The following is a 16,857-nucleotide window of genomic DNA, read 5'->3' on the forward strand; positions in this document are numbered from 1 at the left end:
AGGAAAACGCCGAAAAATAAAGGGAGTCAATGGCACTGAAAAACTTAAAATAACAAAAACTTAACATAGCTTAATTTTTTCTGGCCGTCATATCTAAATATGAAAACAATTTAAAATACATTAATGAGGATGACCGACGTTAAATGACGTTAAATGACAGAAAATATACGTATATGTGTTGGTTAGGAAAATAGTATTTTGGGACAAAATATTACTATAGAAGTACTATAAGACTACTATAGAAATACTATAGCGGCTCTAGGATATTATAGAGGTATTACAGAACATAACATAGCCTGCTGCTGTGATGTTCTGTATAGCCTCTCTATAATATTTTTAAGCTGCTATAGTAGTCTTCTCGTACTTATGTAGTATGTCCCAAATTACTATAGTATTCCTATAAGATTACTATAATATGAAAACAATAATAATAAAAAACATTTATTTTGTCCCAAAATACTATAAGATTCCTTAGTACTTTTTAGTAAGGGTATCCCCACCGAATCGGCTTCATTAGCCTACCACTTACGGTTTGCAAAGATACAATTATAAAATTACTGCAAAACTTTAATCTATTAATATTTATGTTCTATTATGCATTTTCCTTGTTATATGACTAACAGAAATTCATGAAATAATATATGCTCGCTTGTCTATAGGCAGATACACAGTAATTAGATATAAGTAATAAGATAGTTATTCAAATGTTGATTTTGAAATTAGTAAACATCACCATATATATGATTTGGAATTTTTTTTATAAATGAACATTTCTAAAGACAGTTAATATTTTACACTGTGAACGTTTCAATGGCAAGAAAAAAAAAAACTATGAATGTCCTATTACAGGCGGAAAGGTACAAAAAAGATGTGCAATCCAGCAAGTGCACACATGAACTAATAACACCTACTAAAATGGATTTTGCCATTGACTGGCGCTAACGATTCCAGCAGCTTTCAGTCCATAATGGCGGATTCGCCTCCGCAGCGCCATCTACAGACTGTTACCCATAACACAACAGAGTTTCGCCTCTTGGGCTTCTATACTCTTTGTTTATACCACGCGCGCGGGCCATTTGCACATTCAATGTGAACAGTGCGCTATTTATTCCATAATGATAACCCTCAAAAATGTGCCATATGTTACCCAAACATAGTTACTACATAGCCACCAGTGTCTTCACAAAGAGAAAAAATATATAAACCGTTAAGAAGTTTCTTGTATTTGAAGGAGACTAAATTATGATTTTTACAGTAGTAATTTTGGTTGATACTACGGTAAGCATAACCACTAGTGTCTTCTTCACAAAAAATATCTATATCTATGGAAGGAATCTACAGTAGTTTTTTTTTTTTATAAATAGCAAGTTATCTTTTAGGTTTACTGATAGATTTACTTTACAATAGCTTATTTTAATGGTATTGCTCATATTCAGCTTTATTTTCCAATGCATACTTGCATATTTGACTGAACAAACAACATACAAGACAAATCTTACAATTAAAGTAGGTTTTGATACTTGCAAATTTTATTTACACACAAATACATAACTATTAACATTTTTTGTAGAGGTTAAAAACAATAAAAACATATTGTATTACATTTTTCATATTCAGTAGGTCACATTTATGGAATGTTCTTCCAGGACAATGACACACCTACGTTTCAGACATGTTGATGAAAGTCAACAACACAATAACAGCTAGTGTTTCATGTTAAAAGTGGCAGATCAGAGCAGTCTTCCAGTGCACCGCAATGAGCCACAACAGCACAGCAGAACCTTCCCCTCCACACTGCCCACCTCATAGTTATAATCCCACGTCAACTCCGTACCTGCCTTGATGCGCCTGGTAAACACAGAAGACAAACACATTAAGATTCTGTCTACAAGGCGATTCAAATATGGCTAAGGGACTGTTCACACAGAAGTACTTAACAGAACAGCCGACCCATTATCCGACAGCAGCACTAATTTAATTCTGTACCCAACCTGCATTAAATCTAATACATCAGGTAGACAAAAATTATTTATTTTCTCATATAACACAAGCAATTATGTGAGTGTGTGTGTGAATATGTGTGTGAACCAACATTATGCATTCTGAGTTGATGCATTTATGAAAAAAGACACAGCCCAACATGGTAATAATTGAAAGAAAAAAAATGTGCATCCATCATGTACACAAAACAAAACTTATGCCTACAGCATGTGAACAATCTGCCCACATAGGCTATTTTCAACAAATGTGCATAAATCACACCATAGGCTATACAGACGCTTAGAGGTCTCCATAAATTAAAAGAACATACAGCCAAATATGAGCTATTACTGTCATTTATTATCGGAATATTTTAGAGGATTCACTCTGCATTTAAATGCGGTTGTTTCTCCTGAAATTCTGTAACTGAAAGATAAAACTTGTTTTCAAATTGCGAATAGATTTTATACAGAAAGCAACCAGAGATGACAGGAACTCTTAATGACTGAAGCTGTCAATCACGCGAACGCTGTACTCAACGCTGCAAATCACATTTTAATTAGAGACCTTTGATGTTCTTCAGACTACAGAGCGTGAAAACAAAATAAGCACGGGACCGTTTGAAAGCAGCTGCCTATCAGAGGGTACCGCATTGAGTCGAAACAGTTTTGGCTATTGGACCCGTAGTCCGCCCGTGCCTATTGATTCCCCACCCGCACCAGCACCACAAATGACAACGTAAATATTCCACCTGTTACATCAAATATTAGCGGTTCGCCCATCCGTGCCCGCGTACAGGTCTCTGTTCCCTGACATCTCTAGACACACGCTAGGTGGACGTCACATGTTCTGTGTGAACCAGCCCTGAGGGACCATTCCACTGCACAGCTTTTCCATGCAAGCATGCACTAGACGGATGTGTTTGACTGTTGCCGCTCAAGTTAAAAGAAACGCACCTCTTTTTCATTCCACTGACCTGCGTCTCACGTTTTTAACTGCAAAAACACATCCGTCTAGCGTTACACAGAAAAGCAATGATATCAAATAAAAAAAAAATTGAAATTGAAAATTTGTGCAGTTGAATAGAAAAAAAACACTCCCACAAGAATTTAGTTCATTTATATTAGGAAACACTTATGAAATCCATAGTCAGAGTTCCCAATCAAAACGTGGGTAAACATCACTCATTTTGAAGTATATCAACACAATTCAATAGATAATCAAGCTGTTATGAATCAAGGAACTGACTTGCTGGCAAAGAACGCCACCCATGGGAACCGGAGGTCATGAGTGTCCACAAAGACGTTCTGGACAAACAAATTTGGACTGCAGCTATGCTGTTGAGAGAGGCAGGATTAACGGTAAAACAAAAATCCAAAAGTGCATAATTTTTACTAATTCGTATTATTGTTGGCACATTTACAATCACAATTCAGGCTTAGGTTTAGCTTACATTGATGTAGCGGCCGAGGTTGCCCTCTTGTCTCGCGTCAATAATGTAACAGCTCTCCTCGCCATTGAACAGTCTGCGGGTGTTGTTGGCAGACAGAGCTGTCCTCGTTTTCTCATTTTGTGTGTCAGTGGTTTCTAATGGTTTTACTCTTCTCTGGCAGGACTTTATGGCAAAGCAACGCTTTGGACCTGGGGTCTCTTGACCTAGAAACACAAATTACAGACTCAGCAAATTCAATGAAACGCTAAAAGCATAAAATTATGAAAAATGATTCTTCAAGAGAATAAAAACTGACCGTCCTCTCTTATTTGTTTGGTCACTTTCTTCTGAGCATCTTTAGGTGCTTCATGTGGCTTATGGGAGAGTATTGTCGCGCCTAAGGACTCACAGACTGAACAGGTAAAGAAGACAGGTCAAGAAAAACATCAGGCAAGTTTGCTACATAATAGAGCAACATGAATGATGCAAAAAAAGTTGCTCGATTTCAACCTATACACCTTATTGTTCATGGCTGCATCCCAATTTGCAAATTTCCACAACTGGATTTAGGATTAGTCTGTTTTATATCAAAGATAAAGCTAAAGCAACTACACAAGCATTTAAATGTTGTCGAACATAAATTAATAATAAAATTATAGGGGAAAATCCAAGGGAATTCATGAACTTATAAAATGTACAACTTGAATTGGAGAAAAGTCTTTGTCAAATGCATAAATGAAAATTATATGTAAGTTTATAGGTCAGTTAACAGTTTGAAACAACGAGCCAGTCTTAACACTTAATGACTTTATGACAAAGATTTTATGAGGTACATCTATAGTATGCCCTAAACTTTCATACTCTCTCATTAGTTACTAATATTTACTTTCCCCATCACCAGCAAATTATACAAAATGGGATTATTAAAGTCACGATTTTCTCTCTATCTAACTAGGATTATTATTATTAACTAAACCAATATATTGAAATAAAGCTGAAATATTTTTATTTTTTTTATATTAGACGAAAATTTTTACCTAAACGAAAATTAGAAAACTTTAGGTAAAAAATAAGATAACTAACTCAAATAAGTTCAGGCACTAAAACGAATAACTGGAAATAAATACAACTAAAATACTTAAATTATAAAATCAAACCTAAATCGTAAAAAAAATTGCTAAACATTTAAATGAAAACTGAACCTATAAAAAAAATAAAGGCTAATTTAAAATATGAATAAAACAATAACGGTATATAAATAACACTCACATCACACAGCATCTTACCTTCCATTTGCTCTTCTTCTGTGACCAGCTCCATAGGTTCTTCTCTTTCTATGAATAAGAAAAAAAAAAAAAAAACTGTTACACATACAAGTAAAAGGACACACATTTGCTTAGTTTTAAGGTGAAAATGTACACACACAACACACCTTCGCCACTGCTAGAGTCTTCTTGGTAGAGAGTTTTTTTCCGCAACGGTCCTGTTTTCATGGTTAAGGTCCTCTTGTTGCTTTCAACCTCTGTGTCCGAGCAAAACGCCTCGCTCTCATAACCCTCTTTCAGTTTCTCCACCCCCTCAATGAAGTCAAGGTTGGCCAAATAGTCATTGCCGGACACAGTGTCATCTTCATTCACTTTGTCTTCGTTCACTATTTTACCTATGAGGTGATAGAAGGAGGTGGTAAGGAATAATGTTTGGGTCTAAAAGGTTTTCGGTTCAAATGCGTGATTGCTTACCAGTGAAAACGCAGACGAATGTGCCCTTGGCCACATCATCTCTGCAGCGGATGCCCCATCCCTTGTGCTGTGTCATGAAGAGCTCCAGCCGCAGCTGCAGACCGTGCTGAACCAGCCTGTTGCTGCACATTCTCGGGTCACAGCGGCACAGGGGGTTACACTCGTACACCCTACAGAGATGGAAAGAGGGTGAGAGAGGAGCGAAAACATAAGTGTAATGTCATATTCAGTGTTGGATTGTCATGCATTACATATAACAGGAGTTACGTAATCAGACAACTTTTTCAAGTAATGAGTAAAGTATCCCATTACCTTTTACTTTTTCAAATAAGCAATGTAAGTTATGTTGTTTTCCCATGTATTATTGACTGACACCTCTGTTCCCATGTTGAGAGAAATCGGGAATAAATGCAATGCAAATTGTGTGCTGTGTGAACATGATGGTTATTGTAGTTCTAGACTAAATGTGAGCAGGCATTTACTCATACAGCGCTCGTACAAAAACAGATTCAGTATTCCTCAAAAATGAATAAAAACAGTGAAATGCAAACTCAGAATATTACACAAACCTACAATAATTAAATATGTTAACACTAATATATTTAATGTCTATCCAATGTCTTTGCTGGTGACCTTTGATGATCCAATTAAACCATACTAATAATAAGGAAAAAAAAAAGACTTTAGATAAACATCACATTTGTTTAATTTACTTGTTTTTATTGCTAAAATAAGAGTGTTGAACTTACTTCTACTGCGACCTATTCTTCTGCAATCCAGCAGAAGGCTTATTCATTTCACCTTTGGTGTGAAAGATTAGAAATTTTGTCTATTTATTATTAAAAATCAAACAGGCAAGTCTAGCCCAGGTGAGAAAAAGTAACAAAAAATAACGTAACTTTCCATTAAAAGTAACTACGTAACATATTTAATTACTTTTTTTTAGGGAGTAACGCAATATTGTAATGCATTACATTTAAAAGTAACTTTCCCCAACATTGGTCATTTTTGAGGTGAGAAAATTATACGCTACCATTCAAAAGCTGAGGTAGGATTTCATTTTTTTTATCCAGCAAAAATGCATTAATTTGATCAATAGTGTCAGTAAAACATTTATAATGTAACAAAAGATTTCCATTTAAAATAAATGCTGTTTTTTTGTGTGTTTTCTATTTATCAAAGAATCCTGAAAAAAAAAAAATCCTGAAAAATATGGGGCAGCACAACTTTTCAACATAATACTTCTTGAGCAGCAAATCAGCATATTCAAATGATTTCTAAAGGATGACACTGAAGACTGGAGAAATGATGCTGAAAATTCAGCTTTGCCATCACAGGAAAAAGTACACTGCATTTTATAATATACTATTAAAATAGAAAACCGTTACTTTAAATTGTAATAATATTGCACAATAGTACTGTTTTACTGAATTTTTGATCAAATAAATGCAATCTGGGTGAGCCTAGGAAGCTTCATTCAAAAACATGTAAACAAAATCTTACTGACCACAAACTTTTGAATGATAGTGTATCTAGTTATGCACTGATCTAGAGCAGATCATGATTATGTTTTTTTTCAATAAAATGAACACTGTAACTAGGGATGCACCGATCCACATTTTTTCACTTCCGATCCGATCCCGATACCTGAATTTGGATATCGGCCGATACCGATACTATTCCGATACCAGAGCTGTGTTTGCTTTAATATTATTATTATCATTATTGTTTATTTTATATGTTGCTGAAATAAACTTCTCTCAACAGGCAAGTATGAATGATATGTTATGTACGTATGTATGCATGTATGTCCCAAAAGGCAACTTGAGGTAAGTATAAGGTCAGAAAAGGAAGTCAGAAAAACAGGAAATCCTGTTAACAGGAAAAATCCCATTCTGAAACCAAATATGCAACTGTAAGGGTTTCAAATTGATTGTCATGTCAATATTTATTACATTACCAAAATGTCAAATACTTGCGTCTTGAAACATAAGAAAAGTGCAAGTGTAAACATCTTACACACACACTATCTGAAGGGTGATCCTCGCTCCGATGCAGTAACTCTCTCGATGAATGCTCGATCAACATCAGCATCGTGCAAACAAACAAGCGGATTTCGCCTCAGACGCGCGTCGATTTCGCTTCAAACTTTAGCTTTTTACGCACGTCAATTTTTCTCTGGTCGCGCGAATGGATTCAAAATATTCAAGCGTCCAAATAGACGCGGTAGACGCGAATTTGACGCGCTATTCGCGTTTGGTGTGAACGCACAGTAACGTGGTGCTTTTTTAAATGTTTGATTGCGTTCGTTGTGTTGTACGACGCGAGGGAGCTTTAAACTTAAAGGGCTCTGAATTACAGCTTTGCAAACATTGCATTTTGCTGTCTTGCTCTGCTGTGTTTCCAGTGTGAAGTATTTCCACACAGCGGACGTTGTTGGCTAGCCGCTAAACGTGGAATGGATTTCCTGAGCGGGGGCGTGTCTCATAACTCTGTGTCTCATTGAGCCGCGCCTCCGTTCAGGAAATCCATTCCACAGTTTGCAGCCAGCTAGCAGACTCGCCGGCGGGAATCACTTTTGGACTTTGGAGTCATTTCAGCAGACGTTAAAGCGAGTGCAGACATGACTCATGGATATCGGATATCTCAGCAGTAGGGGTGTGCAAAGCAGCCGGTATTTGTATCTGTATTTGTATTTGTTGAGAGGGGAAAAGTATTTGTATTTGTATTTGTATTCGAGTAAAATTCAAAATAGGTGTAAAAATCCAGTTTTTTTGCGTTACACTTCTAATTTACGTTATAGTGTAAGTATTCTTTAATTATATCCATTATAATAATTATGGATATGCAATATTGGTTGATGTTTTTCCATAAATCCAGCAATGAACATGTAACAAGGAACGTCATTGAAAAGAAAATATCATAACAGCCATTACCTACGTTAACGTTACTCTGTCAACAGCCTATTGTCTAAATTACCGAGCTAACAGAGCTACTAGTGTTGTCACGGTACCAAAATTTCAGTATTCGGTACCAATACCTGTGAAAATCCACGGTTCTCGGTAACAATTTCGGTACCAAAGCTTAATTTAGATTAAATTTACATATATTAAAGTGTATATCACGGTTACAAAGATGGAAACTGTAGTATTAAACACACTTTACAATAAGATTCCATTTGTTAGATAACATTAGATAAAATGACCTAACAATAAACAATAGTTAGGCTATATACTGTCGCAATTATTCTCCTTGGGGTTAATTTAAAAATACATTTTTAAAATCAAAAGTTAACATTATTTATGTTAACATTATTTAATGCACAATGAATGAAGTGAACAAACATGACCAATCAAGTATTTGTATTAAATAACATTCACAAACATTAATTAATGTTGTAAAAATATATTGTTCACTTAATGTGTTGATGTTAGATAACGCATTAAGTAACGTTAATGAATGGTATCTTATTGTAGTGTTACCAAACAGGAGATAAAACGTGTTTTATTTGACTTGACTGTACTTTTATTTAATCCAAAACTGCATTCATATTTAATTTTAAAAGAGCTTTTTAAAACTGCTAAGAGTTATCCAGCCAAGAATAAGCCTAGAACTGCTTTTCTGACGGACTGATATTAATGACATAATGACGGCTTTTTATTTCATTTCTCATCTCCATAAATATATCTAAAGCTAATGCAAGGGCTAGAGAAATCAATTAATTCTTTGCTGATACTTCCTCGTCATCATGAAGAGCGCAGTTCGCACCGTTTTCTCCTTTCCACAAGCGCTTGCCCTCCCGTGGCGTCTGTCGTTGCTATGCAGCGCGCCGCTCGCTTCTATTATAAGCGCGCTTGCCGCGCGCCTACATTTGAAATCTGCACGCGCAAAAAACGCGCTATGTGAACAACCCCTTATGACAACGTGACATTAGCCTAATCCAAAATATTTCAGCCACCACATCAGCAGCACCGCCGGTCGCCATGTCTCATGAGGAAACGCAGCTTTTTGATATAAAGTTTTTCTTGTTCCCGAATACAAATATTTTTAAAAGTATTTGTTCGAAATAAGTATTCGTAAAAAACACATTATTTGTGCCTTTCCGAATACCGTATTCGGGTTCGGCTCCACCCCTACTCAGCAGGTTGGATCGGGAAAATCCGATACGTGAATTACGCTGGTATCGGTCCCGATACCGATACTGGATCGGATCGGCCCCATCCCTAACTGTAACTATGATGCAATACATCTGATTTTGGTGAGGCAATTCCGTTGTAATCAAACAAGAATCAGTCAGAGGTTGTTTCTTACCCTGTTGGCAAGCTTGTTGGCAACCTCTTATGTGTGTATCCAGCACTAACATCTACTGGACCGCCACTGCATAAGGACGTGGCCCCAATGGTCAGCTGGTGACATGCGCACTTTGACCTGTCACACATAGAAATAAAATGTGTTTAATAATGATATCCATAATTTAAAATTCAAACCTATTTATTTAGTCAAGTACCTGTCCCGACAGCCATCTGTGCAGTCACAGCCAATCAAGAAGTCCAAGCTTGTATTGACGGAAACACCTGGAGCTGGAATTCTGTCTTTTGTGTAAGTGACATTAGGAGCAAGAGTATTGTCCACTTCATTAATACAGGGCACCGGCAACACCTCCCTACCCACTGAGATGTCCGGCAGGTAGAGGTGAGGCTGGCCAGTTGATGTGGAAGGGGGTCGGGCACGATTCACAAGCACAAATGGGTCCATACAGAACATTTCCAGGAAGAGGAAGTCACAACGTGTTTCAATCAAGTATTCTTGCACTTCCTGCATGTCACACAGGCTCCGCCCACAAGGAGAACGATAGAAAATGTGGAAAAACACCTAAAGAGAGCAAAGAGCAGACATTACGATAATAAAATTAATGTGCAGCTGCCATACAGAGAAACACCTTTCAAAAGTTTGGGGTCAGTATGATTTTTAAAGAAGTGAATACTTTTTTTTTTTTTTTTTTACAAGGATGAAGTTAAATTGATCAAGTGACAGTAAAGACATTTTTGATACAAAGCATTTCTATTTCAAATAAACGCTGCTCTTTTGAACTTTCTATTCATCAAAGAATCCTGGAAAAAGTATCACGGTTTTCACAAAATATGAAGCAGCACAACTTTTTCCAACATTGATAATTAGAATCAGCAAATTAGAATGATTTCTGAAGGATCATGTGACACTGAAGACTGGAGTAATGATGCTGAAAATTCTTTTCTAGTTCTAATGATGCTGAAAATATTTGACAATCGAAAACATTTATTTTGAATTGTAATAATATTTCACAATATTCCTATATTTTTTATTTAAAAGAAATGCAGCCTTGCTCAGCATAAGACACTTCTTTCAAAAGCATAAAAAAATCTTACCGACCCAAACTTTTGAACGGTAGCGTACATTCAAAGTAGCTGAATGCCAAATGGATCAACTTCCTCAAACACCACCCACCTTTCCATCGATGCGCCTCCGAGCAGTCATTCGCCGAAACTTAAAAAGCAACGGGATGAGAAGCGGATTTTGACCATGATGCATGTCGACCTGAGATGGTCTTACCCCATCCAGACATGCTGGACAACAGCGATGATACAAGTATATGGACTTGTACTGGTCTTGCTCTGAAACATGCTCCCCTTCCTCAGAAACATACTCTTCTTCCTCATCAGGGGCGTGTCGTTTTGCACTTCTGGAATATAATGTGAGGTGGTTGGTGGTTAGTATTCCATACCATCCCGTATTTAACCAGTACAAGCCCATTACTCACCTTAAATGTGAAGTACTGATTGCCATAGCAGATTTTGCTGTTCGCATACTACCCTTCGACACACCGACAGCCGGTAAGATGGGCGAGAGCCCAGACAACTTCTGGATGACGACCTTCGGCTGGAAAGCTGCCGACATGATATTTTGAGGGGAGATAGATGGTGTTTTGGTGACTGTGGTATCAGATTGTCGGGTCACGCGTGCAGGAGTGTCAGATGCTGAGTTAACAGTCGTTGAAGTAACTGTCGGTGAGGCCACTTTTGTCGAAGAGGAAGTTTTGTTGTGCTGAGGCACGGCATTTCCTGCTAAACAAGAAACAGAATTGGAGATAAATACTAAAACAATAAATACTAATACAATAAAATAATACACAATAAAAATGTATGAAGTAAACCAATTTCACAAAAGAATACAACTATAAAGAATCAGAACGATATGTAGATATCTTTTCTGGGCTGGCATGTTAAAATGTATGTGTAAACAAATGTTTGAAAATAAAATATTAAGTCTAAGTATTTATGTATTTGATGTCATTTGATTAACACCACATTGAATACAAAAATCTGAATGGCTGTTTGAAAATAGTTCTGAGACAAATGAGTGTCAGAAACAGAAAGTTGAGCAGCGCTGCTTTGTGTACAGGGGTAACCACTGTTTTTCTCTTCTCCATAAGAATCACCTACTGACAGACAGTGGATCTGTATTTTCAGTCAGCCTGTCTGTCGTTCTTGTTCAGACCAAAGCAAAAAACGGACAGAGTATTTATACGCCATACTGTATTGTACAATTGAACCGGTTGTTGGAAAAGAAAATTGAATCCAGATTATAATGAATGCAGAGTTAGTCACTGCTTTTTGAAGTGCTCAAGATAACACTACCATGCACGATAATTATTGCAATATACTATATTACAGAATACGGACACAGGTCTAGTTGTAAATGTTCATACAAGAGACAGGAAAAGTGAATGAATACCAAACACAAAAAAAGCTACCAGTTTTATCAGGTTGTTGAGGTGATTCTTCTGTTCTCTGTGGAGAGGTTTGTTCTGGTTTGTCTTTACCAAGACGTTTCTTGATATTTACAATGTGTTCCAACTTGTCTGAGCCTTTATAAATCCACTCTTTTTGCTTGTCTCTCTGAAAAAATAACAACAACGACATTTATCAGCATCAAAATCCAGCATTCAAGATCAGAATCACCTTAAATCTGTCAGTGGGGCTTGTCAAGTGAGTTTAGAATATGAAATATGCTGTGACATTCTCAGAAAGTATCCACTGCCTTTCATGTACCTTTGTATAAAGGCACTAAATTATAAGATTCAATTGAAAGGTTAGAATCAGGTTCACTGAATAAAACTAGCAGACCATAATGGACTTCACCTTGTAGCAGACCTGGATCAGGCTGCCATCCAACTGAAGCACCGTGCAGGTCTCAAACTTGCCATTTCGCACCGCCTTAGTGTCTTGCCCTATGCGAAGCACCACAGCAATGGGGTTGGGAAAGACACGCATATATTCCTTCACCTGAGCCCGACATTCCTCATCCTCGATGTCCCTCCACACCTTTTTCACTGCAAAGAAACACAAAATAAAAAAAAAATCACTTTTAGAAGTCAAGCGTTTTCAGGGGATTTATTGAACTAAGACTGAAATGGAGTATGAAAGAGAATCTCTTACTTTGTTTGCAGACAACATGAAAGTCTGGCAGTGCCAGATACGCTGTCAGGCCATCATCATAAAACACCAAGAACCTGACAGAAACATTTAGTAAAACTTTAGAGATATATCTCTAAAGAAAATGTTCACATCCAGAATTTGTCTGAGAAACAAATACTATCTACATTTATACTGCAGTCATAAATTCACCTCATGCGATTCTTGCGCTCAGGAAGCTCAACCAGCACGCCAGCATTAAACAAGATCTTTCCGTTATCATTTTTATAGCTTGCCACAACACGACAGCCAACAAACAAATCCTTCAGCACAGGACGCGTTGCAGGGGCCACATGATGAGCAGACAGCAGAATCTGTTTACCATGCTTAAACTCCACCTTATATTGGAGGCCCTTCTCTAAAAAAAAAAGAAAAAAAGGATGACACAGGTCAGAGAATGTCATTTATAACCAATGAATACCACAATGATTAAGAAAAAATGCTTGTTTTTTTGGAAAGATACAGAATAGATCATTCTTACCCATTGTTTGGACTTCTTGTACTGTTCCTTGACACCACAAGTCGGGTTTCCGTTTCCCCAAAACTTCCGAGTTGACCTTGAGCTTCATCTCTGGAGTTGTATGTGCTTTAGAAATCACAGAGAAATCTTTAGATGAAGGCTTGGAACCTAAGAAGAACAGTGACAGAGGAAAAATACTGTTACTGACTGGATGGATGGATGGATGGATGGGAGCAGTGACGAAAACCATGTCATTTATTTATACACACTTATTTACTTATTTTTTACTGGACATTCAACCCCACAATGTTCTAAATATATTAACCATGTTATAAAGTAAAAAAAAAAATCATCTTTGCTGTTTGAATAAAATAAAACTCACTGACCCCAACTAAAATAATTTTTCACTAAAATGGATGATGGAAATCAAAATGTAAGATTATTCATAACAGACTAGGTACATCTATAACACAATATGCAATGCTTAAGTTAATATACCAAGGTATAAACCTTTTCTGTATAAAAGAAAAGAAAAAAAAATGCTTACTTTTTGCAGCTTTGGAAGGTTCCACAGAAACATCATCGCGGGAGGTATTAGTGTTATTGGTCGACGGCTTTGGGGGCAATGGCTTTGGGGACGATGGCTTTGGGGGCGATGGCTTTGGGGGGGATTCAGGGGGATCATCACTGGGGGGGGATTCAGGGGGATCATCACTGGGTATAGGACTAGTAGGCGGCAGGTAATCTGGGTCCTCGGTGTCAGACGGTTCCTCAAAACTATCTGCAGGTGATGATGGTGGACTCGTTTCGTTCTGCAGGCTGGAAGTGCTGGCGAGGGACGTAGAGTTTTTTGATCTCAGATTGGCTGATGGACTTGTCATGGACACAGAATATTTAGCAGATTTGCTCCTTGTTGTCGGCTTTTCCGTCTTGTCCGAATCACAACTGGCAATATTCTCAGGTTCTTCTGAAGTGCCATCGTTGCCGAGGAATTCAGGAGAAATCTCTGTGGTCGACTCAGGCTCAGTCTGGTTTGTTTCAAAGGAAGCTGTATCACAACTGGCAATATTCTCAGGTTCTTCTGAATTCCTCGGCAACGGTGACACTTCAGCAGAAGTCGCTGAGGTCGACTCAGGCTCAGTCTGGGTTTTTTCAATTAATGCTGTATCATCACTGTCAAAAGTGTCCATTTGTTCTGTACTGCTTAAAGGCGAAGACACTTCTGAGGGGGTCACTTGAGGACCAGACTCATTTGATGCTACGGATGGTGAATTATGACCGGCACTAGCTTTCAATTGTTTTGAATCACCTGAAAGTGAAGGGATTTCAGGAGAAGTCATTGCTGATAATTTAAGTTCGGTTTTAAATGTTGCACTGCGATCTGAATTGAAACACTCGGACTGTTCTGAATCGCTTTCAAGCGAACGTTTCTCAGTTGTTAATGCTGTCAGCTGAGGTTCAGTCTTCATTTCTGCAATGGATTTCGAATTATCACTGGAATGCATTTTGAATAGTTTTGAATTGCTAGGAGGCGAAGACATTTCTGACTCTACTACTGTCAACTGAGGCTCAGATTTTATTTTCACAATGGATCCAGAATTAGCACTGATAATAGTTTCTGGTTGTTTGCTTGGAATCAAAGACATTTCTGAAGGAGTCACTGGTGTCAATTGAGGTTCTGTCTTGATTAATTTTATGGATGTACAGTTTTGACTAGGAGCGGTTTCGTGTTGTTTTGAAATGTTAATTTCACAAGCTGTTATTGCTGTCATTTCAGGTTCAGTCTTAATTGGTCTAGAATCTGAATTATGCCCGGCAATAGATTTGATTTGTTCTGATTTGCAGAGAAGTGAGGACATTTCAGGTACTTTCAAAAGAGATTCGGTCTTAACTATTGCAATCGAGTTGTCTGTTCTTTCCAGTTTTGGTGTGACAGATTCAGAATGGCTGTTCTTGGGGGTCGAGGTTGATGAGGGTCTTTTGGTGATGTCGGATGATGATGATGGTGGTGCAGTGCTTGCGGAGGTTTTGTTCACCATCTGAACTAAGTCCTGAACAAGTTTGGATGACTTCTGAATGGCCATAGTCACCTTTTCAAGCTGAAAGAAAGAAAGTAATTCATAAAATGGAACAATCAATGAAAAATTAATAAAAACAATGAACAGAAAAAAAGACAATGAAAAATGATAAGCGCAAAATAATATCAGGATGTCTAGCACCATTTTTTTTAAGTTAACATGCTCACCATCGGTTCCAAGGATTCTTTGGTGGCTGCAAAAGAATAACCAAAGTCATGAGCCCAAAATGGTATTAGATTTTTAATTACAATGCCATCATTTAAAAGTATTATTATTTCAAGCACTTTCCATTACAATATTTGTCTCTTACCTCCCAGATCAATGACAACAAGATCATCATCATCATCTCCATTACAGACACTAATTTCCTGTCTATCTTCCTCATCATCATCTGTGATATGAATGACGTCCTGTGGTCGTGGTCCTCCTCCTCCTTCCTCTTCAGAGTCCTCGTCTTGGTACTCCAATCCCAGCATTCCATAAAGACCCTTCATCACCGACTCACACTCAAGGACGGATCTGATATAAACACAGTCAAAGGGTCACCCGGACTTTAAGATATTGGCATTAGTCACTGAAAAACACAACTTACTCGGAGGCATTGCTGTACAGAAGGCGGGTGTAGGTTGAGTCTCTCTCCTTCAGCTTCACCCACTCCTCCACCTGTGTAAGCTGTTCACGTCTCTGCATCAGATGAGGGTTTCGGTCCACCTCTTCCTGGATCCAGCGCTGCAGGTCGTCCTTCGTCATCCTCAGGAGGTTCTCATCTCTTCCGCTACTCATGGTTTTGCTGTTGGAGCAATATAATGAAAAAGGACAAACATTTTTGTACACTGTTTAACGTATGACATTAGTGCTGCATGTTGTATTGTGATTTTGATAAACTTGGTAATAAAGCTCTATTCTCCTCTTTGTTAAGTATTTGTACAATATGTGTACATAATAAATGGCTTCCAGGAGTCATCAGAAACTCTTGTAAAGGCATATAACGAGAATCAGAAGATGCAAATGTCTAGCACTCTTTATTGACATTTAAAACATCATGATTGACAGATCAAGAACTACAAAGAGGATATAACGTTATAACACAAACTTCAATAGCGTCCTTCCTTTTACATTCAGCAAATGTAAGGCCTAATAAAACCAAATATTGCTACTCTTTGCTATGGCAATATGGAAATTAAATAAAGTACGGTAATTTCATAAGGTGAAATATATAGTTACTGTCTAGTTTTCCCAACTCGCTGCTGCGGTATTTTGAAATCCCGAGGAGGTTTAACGTTAACGTTATATGGCGTAAACTATTCCGCTTGCCGTTAATGCACAAAGTCTGCCACTGCTGCAAGAACAAGTCTTTATGGATATCCTACAGCCTCCGAAATTACATGAAACACTAAAAAGTGCACAATAAAAGAACTAAAAACACATGGAAAGTAACAATATAACGTTACCCAGTCTGTGTCGTGTGCCTGTATGGTAACGGATGTAGAATCTACAAGAGACATTCTGATTGGACCAGTGCACGTTGACGCGGGAGGATTAGCCACGCCCACAAACCTTCAATCACTTCAAACACAATGAAGACCAAAATATATTTAACGGAGGTAGTTGGACGTAATTTGTTGAGTGTGGTTGGTCTAAATGAACATTATTGTTG

The 16,857-nt window shown here is 37.6% G+C and overlaps 1 protein-coding gene across 3 annotated transcripts; it reads right to left on the reverse strand.

Annotated features, from left to right (window-relative positions):
• Positions 1-1,507: 1,507 nt before the first annotated feature.
• setdb1a (SET domain bifurcated histone lysine methyltransferase 1a) lies at positions 1,508-16,703 on the reverse strand. 3 transcript variants are annotated; one of them, XM_084422979.1, is made up of 21 exons: positions 16,652-16,703; positions 15,793-15,990; positions 15,511-15,719; positions 15,368-15,393; positions 13,670-15,221; positions 13,144-13,290; positions 12,816-13,020; positions 12,627-12,700; positions 12,330-12,520; positions 11,942-12,086; positions 10,949-11,252; positions 10,636-10,870; positions 9,659-10,023; positions 9,463-9,579; positions 5,152-5,321; positions 4,845-5,072; positions 4,699-4,746; positions 3,729-3,824; positions 3,434-3,636; positions 3,229-3,317; positions 1,508-1,848 (listed from the first exon to the last, which is right to left on the reverse strand). In XM_084422979.1, exons 2-21 carry the CDS (start codon positions 15,981-15,983, stop codon positions 1,731-1,733), a joined length of 4,713 nt encoding a protein of 1,570 aa, XP_084279105.1. In that variant the 5' UTR covers positions 15,984-15,990; positions 16,652-16,703; the 3' UTR covers positions 1,508-1,730. The 3 variants fall into 3 exon arrangements, with proteins under 3 accessions (XP_084279105.1, XP_084279107.1, XP_084279106.1); XM_084422981.1 differs by having other exon boundaries at positions 10,949-11,249; positions 16,652-16,687; XM_084422980.1 differs by having other exon boundaries at positions 16,425-16,658.
• Between the last annotated feature and the right edge of the window lie 154 nt (positions 16,704-16,857).

This window comes from Rutilus rutilus (assembly GCF_951802725.1).
Source record: "Rutilus rutilus genome assembly, chromosome: 11".
Lineage (NCBI taxonomy): Eukaryota > Metazoa > Chordata > Actinopteri > Cypriniformes > Leuciscidae > Rutilus > Rutilus rutilus.